Source organism: Sinocyclocheilus rhinocerous, unplaced genomic scaffold (genome assembly GCF_001515625.1).
Source record: "Sinocyclocheilus rhinocerous isolate Xijiao unplaced genomic scaffold, SAMN03320098_v1.1 scaffold2063, whole genome shotgun sequence".
Lineage (NCBI taxonomy): Eukaryota > Metazoa > Chordata > Actinopteri > Cypriniformes > Cyprinidae > Sinocyclocheilus > Sinocyclocheilus rhinocerous.
This window is the reverse complement of record NW_015636724.1, coordinates 176,714-184,543: the sequence shown is the minus strand read 5'-3', so window position 1 is coordinate 184,543 and position 7,830 is coordinate 176,714. Positions and strand designations below refer to the sequence as shown.

The 7,830-nt window shown below is 35.9% G+C and overlaps 1 protein-coding gene across 1 annotated transcript in view; it reads left to right on the top strand.

The window, feature by feature from the left end:
* Positions 1–7,830, top strand: part of LOC107748068 (trichohyalin-like) — a 30,367-nt gene that overhangs the window by 16,384 nt on the left and 6,153 nt on the right. The window contains exons 4-7 of the mRNA XM_016562724.1: positions 6,169–6,306; positions 6,466–6,585; positions 7,077–7,242; positions 7,474–7,610. Coding sequence (XP_016418210.1) covers positions 6,169–6,306; positions 6,466–6,585; positions 7,077–7,242; positions 7,474–7,610 — 561 coding nt within the window. The remainder of the gene's footprint in view (positions 1–6,168; positions 6,307–6,465; positions 6,586–7,076; positions 7,243–7,473; positions 7,611–7,830) is intronic.

The following is a 7,830-nucleotide window of genomic DNA, read 5'->3' as shown; positions in this document are numbered from 1 at the left end:
TCTATCTATCTATCTATCTATCTATCCATCTATCTATCGCAAAATGTGTTGTGAAAGCCATTTCATACAAATATTCCTATCAATTACCAAGCATCTTTATTTTATACTTAGAATGGCTACTACAGAGTTTCTTATCCTGTGTGATTATTTAGTGTGAAATAAATGTCCTCCAGTTAAACCTGTACTTACTTTAAGCGTAACAGCTGGTGTCAAGGAGAGTTTATTGCAGACACACACGCTATGGCTCATATTAGACAAACACAGCCTGTTAGTCATGACAAATAGTCAAACTAATGCACAGTGAAGTATAAAGCACCTGATTCAGCAGTGTAGTTTGCATAAGGGTTTTGTGGTTTAGAGTTTCTCTTCCAAAGTTCACAGATACAGAAAGGTTCCCACATAAAATTTTTCCTATTTTCTCTCTCAGTCCGTCTGCATTTTACTATTTCAAATGCAGTGACATAAATGTCCTTAATCTTCTTTCATCCCTTCCCCCTTTCTCTCTCTCTCTCTCTCTCTGTCTGTGTTTCTCTGAGGGATGTTGTCACTCATTTGAGGGCTGTGTCTGTTTCCGGTACCTGTTCGTACCTGCAGCGTGTCAAGCGTAAGCGGTGGGCTTGCCGGAGTGCTGCTATGTTTTTCCATTGAGATCTGGGGGAATTGCACAAGAGTGAAGCTTACGAGACTTTAATATCTGAGTGTCAGAAGATTGTATTCCCAGATTTGTGTTTCTACCTCATCTAAACAAGAAGAGAAGTTCAGCTGCAGAATGGATTGACATTAAATGCGTTTTGCGGAGGAAGGTGCTAGAAGAGCGTCTAGGATTGATTGACAACCTGAAGTGCTTTCTGTGATGGACATTGACATAAAGTCTGGTCCAATTTGGAACACAAATCAAGATGCCTACAGAGATGCCAATGCATGTTGGCTATAACGCCCTCTAGACCTCATATCTGGGATTTTTCCCAAAAAACGAGCTGTTTCCTGCCAGATACCACTGACTTTCTCAACATACTCTGTCAGTTGAGTGAAATAAGATGCAGTTCTTGGGTAACAAACTGTCCGAGGCGCAGACGCAGGTGTCGGGATGGGTGGGCAACATGCGTCGCTCGTTACAGGAGGCGGTGGAGTTGATGTCGGGCGCTTTGGAGCGTGAGGGAGTAATCGAGGAAGAGGAGGATGAAGAACGAGTGGGAAGGTTTGAGAGGGCCACCTCACCGCTGAGAAGTTTTGTGGCTCGTGGTCGACAGTCTCTTCGAAATCTCTCTCGGCAAAGTCGGCAGCGTTTTTCCCTGCGCAAACGCACGACTGCATCAAACTCAAATAATGTAAGACTATGCTGAATGTTTTCTGCTCTTTCTTCTGTTTCTTCGTGCTCTGTCATCCGATCTTTAAGGCATTGCACTTTCTTTAAAAGATCTTCAACAGTCCGTTACAAAACATTCACAAATGTTTTTACTGCATGCTCTCAAAATATGCATAAAGCATTGCTTTGTGAAAGATTTGGTGATGATTGAAAAAAAATCTCCTGAATGGCTAAAAAAGCCCTAATATTGCCTAAATTGATGATGCTGAGTAAAAAAAAAAAAAACACTCTATGAAAACTTTCCATGCCATACAGTTTTTTCACGAAATAAGAATGAAGATTTTTCAATTTATGTATCAAAATAACAAAAGCAGTCAAATGTCAAAAGTTTTTAATGACAACAATAAGTATTCAAAATGTGTCATGTAACTTACAATCTGTAAAGGAATGGGAAAAATTTGTTCAAATATCCCATTTATTGTCAGAGAACGTTACAAAATAAGCAAGATAAGCATTTTGAATGTAGTAAAACACCCGCAGATGTAGCAGAAAATATCTGGGTCATGTTTGCATTTTCTTCTGTCATTGGTCATAATTATAACTATATAATTATATAGGCATATACTAATGTCTTCAGAATCATTCATGCACATGAAAATAGGCTGAGAGTTAAAGAAAGAGTCATAATCTGGCTCAGAAAAAGACAGGAATCATGTCTTTGTGGTGTTTTTCTGGTGATAAAGGGATAATACAAGACTTCACCTTACAAATGGTTATCAGAAGCAAAAATGCTACAAAATGTATTTGCAAGCGTGACGTGCTCGAGCAAAACAGGCACTTATATTTGGAATCTGCACCCCAAAATTAGTATGATACAAGTATTGGATTTCATTCAGCAAATATAATGCTGGCCGGTGTTATTATTATTATTCATTAGAATCTGATTACAATTGCTGTCGCTGAGTCAGTGTGTTCACATCAGATGCTGTTAAACAGGATGCGAGTTCTTCTGGAATAATTCGGAATCTCGAGCTGTCTAGGCTTGTTTTTATTCACTCGTAAATTTGCTCATCCTCTCATTTTGGATCTTCTTTTCCCTACATGCATCTCTGTCAGTCATGACAGGTCTTGATCCACCCAAAACTCACAGAATTCAATTGGACTAATTTGGTGAATATGGCACCCATCCCACAGACATGCACGTGTGTCTATACAGAGGTTTTAGATGGACATACACTACAGTTTAAAAGTTTGGAGTCTGTAAGATTTTTAAATGTTTTTGCAAGAAGTCTCTTATGCTCACCAAGGCTGTATTTATTTAATTAAAAATACAGTAAAAACAGTAATATTGTGAACTATTATTACCATTTAAAATAACAGTTTTCTATTTTAATATACTTTACAATATAATTTGAATAGATTTTAAAATGTAATTTATTCCTGTGATCAAAGCTGAATTTTCAGCATCATTGCTCCAGTCTTCAGTGTCACATGACCCTTCAGAAATCATTCTAATATGTTGATTTGCTGCTCAAGAAACATGTTTTATTATCAGCATTGAAAACTGCTTAATATTTTTGTCTAACCGGTGAAGCATTTTTCATCAGGATTCTTTTATGAACAAAAAAGTTCAAAAGGACAGCATTTATTTGAAATCTTCTGTAACATTTTAAATGTATACTGACTGCAGCCTTTTGAATGGTAAAATTAGTCTGTATAAAGTTTGATGGCGTGTTTTAGTTCAGTAGTTGCTGCATGACTCATGGATTGTTACTAAAATATCACTGGATGACTCTAATGGTGCTCATAGAACAGTAGAGCAGTCATTTAGTCCTAAATTTCCCTAGTGAGTAACTACACAAATTAAAGATGCACATCAGCCATGTTTACATGCACATCATTTTCCAATGTACATGCAAATTCTGGTTAAAGGGATAGTTCACCTAAAAAAAGAAAAAAGAAAAAGAAAATTCAGTCATTAATTACTCACCCTCATGTCGTTCAAAACACGTAAGACCTTCGTTCATCTTCGGAACACAACTGAAGATATTTTTGATGAAATCCGAGAGCTTTTTGACCCTGCATTGACAGCAAGGGAACTGAAGCGTTCAAGGCCCAAAAAAGTAGTAAGGACATCATTAAAATGGTCCATGTGACATCAGTGGGTCAACCGTAATTTTATGATGCTATGAGAATCATTTTTGTGTGCAAAGAAAACAAAAAAAACGATTTTATTCAACAATTCTTCTCTTCCCTGTCACCTCCATTCACGAGAGTACCACGACGCATGAGTGTGGTGCTACTGACGTAGAACTGTAATCACTTTTGCTTTAGATTATTCCTGACAGCTGCAATAAATGAAGCTTTAAACTAGTAATATTAATATATATTCAAACTGTGGTTTTTATTGCTGTTGTTGCCTCTTATTTGAGATAAAGTGGGTTAATATCATTTATTTTTTAAGTGACAAAACATATTTTTCTTAAATATATACATGCATGTGTGTGTATTTATATCTACATAATAAATATACACAGTACACACATATATTATATAAGCAAAAACTTTCATTTTGGATGCGATTAATCGCGATTAATCGTTTGACAGCACTAGATTGCCCCCAACCCCTGTTATTAATATTTTGATCTAGTCTTTGTCATTATAATTTGACACTTATATTTTTCTCATACCAAAAGCATCTCACAGTTTCCCCCGGTTTCTATTACTTCAACACTGAAAACATCATACACAGCAACTTTAAGAGCCTCCAACTCCGTATCAGTATAGAAGAGAAATGAATGATGGGTGTGATGCAGAAGAGGGGCTGTTTATTGTGAGTAACGTGTACAGATCAGAAATACAGTCCAGCAGTCATTGTTGTATGTTTATGGGATTGTCTCGTGATGGACTGAACATTATTAGAATGAACATTAATGTGCTGCTCACAGAGAGCTTGTTTACGAGGAAGTGTTTTGTTTCCTAGTAACAATTCTTGTACGCTGACATGTTTAAAACAGCAGAGTGACGTGAAATTCAAAGTATCTGGTCTGTGTACAAAGATGTGTCTGGATGATTGAGAGAGCGTGTGTGGGTTTGTTGTGTTTGTAAAGGACAGTTTCGCCCCTGTGATCATTAAAACATGTATGCCTGGATTGTTGGTGCTTTTCTGTTTGCAGCGTATGTGGTTTTGGGGGGTGTGTGTAAGCTGAGTGTGAGTTTTAACTCATCACTTAGCACCAAAATGATAGGAAAACTTTTTGTCATGCCTGCCAACAGAATGTGAATTGAAATTTTCTGATCATAATTTTTTTTTTTGCCTGTTTGAATTTGTATTTTGCCTTATGCATTATGCAATTCTGGTAAGACTTTAATTTAGGGACCAATTCTCACTATTAACTAGTTGCTTATTAGCATGCATATCACTATATTTATTAGTACTTATAAAGCACATATTAATGCCTTATTCTGCATGACCATATTTTAGATCCCTTAATCCTACCCCATACCTAAACTTAACAACTACCTTACTAACTAATATGCAGCAAATTAGGAGTTTATTGAGGCAAAAATTATAGTTAATATTTAGTTAATAGTGAGAAATGGTTCCCAAAAGTGTGACTGCAAGTCTGTTATATGCAACAATATATTTTGAATGCATGTATAAATATTCTAGCCATTTGGTAAAATATTATCTATCATAAAAACACTGAGACCTACAATTATTTTGGTCTTCAGAGTTTCGTTTTAATGGCTTGACTCCAGGAATGTGTCGTGCCATGAGGTTCATGGATTATTTAAATTATGACAGCAGAAGAAAACTTTTTTTTTTTGTCAGCTGATTCCCTTTGATCTAAAATATTTACCTGAGGATTTTGAGGAAATATTTCACATGGCATGAAAGTGAACAAATAAAATATTTCATATCATTTTATTAAGTGTTATATTTTAATCTTTTGTTTTGGTCATTGATATTATTCTTCAATAGGACGTTAACTTCTCTTTGGAATTTCTCGTTTTGGTTGACTATAGTTGTGTGATTTAAATTATGTATTATGTTTCAATTTCAGCTTACCATTTACTCATTTGGTGGTGGTCGTTTGTTCATTTTCTGCCAGCTAACCGTAAAAAAACATCAAACCTGCAACTTTAAGAAGTCTGTCCTCACAGTCCAAGATCTTTACATACTCCTTTGTGTAAATGAGTACTTTTTTGAGATTATTAGAAAGAGTTATTATCATTAACTAAAAACTAAGACAAAAAAAAACCCATTTTGGTTAATTGCAATAAATATAAATTAAATGTAAATGTAAATATTAGATGAAAACAAACACAAATGTGCATGTTTAAGTTGCAAGTTTAAGTACTATATTAACTGAAAATAAATAACAATGTCATTTATCTGAACAATGTTATTTTAGTAGAATTGAGATACGATTATAGATTTTATTAATATTTAGATTCTAAATATTTTAATATTTTGATTATATATATATAATATCTGTTTTATTTATTTATAGTACATCATTATACTAAATCAAAATGAGAAATGTCTAATTGAGAATATTAATGAAAGCTATAATCGTAGATAAATAACAACACTGCTTTGAGGTGAGTCTAGAGTCTTTCTATACTGGTCTGAGCTGGTTTGGTGGTGGTCTTGGCAAGCTGTTTATAAAAGAAACTTGATCAACCAGCATGGTTTTCCTAGTGGAGCTGGTTTAGCTGGTTAAGAAGCCTGTTGGCTACACCAGCATCCACAACCCAACATACAATGTGGCTACTCGCTGGTGTTATCAGCAGGACTTTACTGTAATCTGAGTATTGAAGTATATGTGTTTGTTTGCTCTCATTAAACCCTGCAGGGTCAGTTGAAGGACGGTGAGCCCGAGGAGGATGCAGTTGCAGAACAGGACACAGAGAATCTAATCGGGGAAACCGACGAACAAAATGAAAACAGGGTTGGAGCTAAACTCTGCAGGACACCGGCCCTCCAGGACCGAGTTTGGACAGCCCTGCTTTAGACTAACAGTCATCAGACATCTGTTTTGCTCAGACTGTCCCCTAGTGGTCATGAAAAGCATCAAACATCAGTTCTCTCGCTGTAGAGTTACATGTGGGTTGATTTCATATGTTTTTATCTGTTCAGTCACGCTACACAGGCCAGAATCAATCAAGTCCTACAGAGACTGACTCAGGCCAGACGACGAAATACATCTACTGATTCAGACACAGCAGACGTCCCAATTCAGGAGGAGCCCGAACCGCTACCAGTTCTTGAGGTACACTTCAGTTATGATTTTATCAGATTTTTAAATATGTATATATATATATGTATATATATATAAATGTTTTTGTATTTTCATTTATATATATTATGTTTATATTTAGATTATTTTTATTTATTCATGTATTTATATGTTTAAATTTATATGCATTATATACAATACCATTCAAATGTTTTATATCCATTATAAGTTAGGATTTTATTCGATTTTTTTCAATATGTATTACAGTAATATAATGTAATGCATGAGGATCATTAGAATTTTCTGCTTAACAGATAAAAATTTCATAAGAATTCATATTAATTTATCTAGAATTCATATCTATTATATTATACTCAAGTCTTCTAAAATAATATAAAATAATCTTTATACTATAATTATTTAAATGTATATATATAATATAAAAATAATATAATATGATATGATATAAAGAATTGTGTACTTGTGTTAATGTGTGTATTTTTGCATGTGAAATGCTGGATTAGACTGCAGCTCCTCTACCGGACTCCAGAGTTTTCCGTTCAAAGGTTGATCTGGGGAAGAAACGGAGCATAAAGCGTTCCAGACCGTCTCGTTCTATACGACAGAGAGTCACCCTGCCCTCTCTGACAGAGGGAACACAACCCGACTGGAGGTTCTGTGACTCCACAGGTCATATCATACATCTTATCATATATCACAAATAAAAACAATTTATTAAGATGATGTCCCGTGCTGAGCCGGTTTTTTTTTAACACTGAATCATAGTTACATTACGTTACATTTTTAGTGGGAATTTAGTGGGGTAGAGTCTAAATCCTTTAGAATCTGTATGCTTCAACTGCAGAAATTCCACAAACCTTTATGTCAATGATTGATTAGACAGAAAACAATCTATTACAGAAGCAAAAGATCAGTGGTCCAATGGAGCGGACTCTGAATCAGAAGAGGAACCGTCCCAGGACGTCACATCCTCTCCAGCCCCGAGCCAGCCCAAGAGAGTCCCTGTGTTTCCTGGGATGGACCCTTCTGCCCTCATGGTATGTCCCTGCTGGTATATGTCTGGTTTTGGGTGCTTATGGGAAGTCGTGGCCTAATGGTTAGAGTAGGGGTGCCCAAACTCGGTCCTGGAGGGCCAGTGTCCTGCAGAGTTTAGCTCCAACCCCAATTAAACACACCTGAACCAGCTAATCAAGCTCTTATAGGCATACTAGAAACTTCCCAGCAGGTGTGTTGAGGCAAGTTGGAGCTAAACTCTGC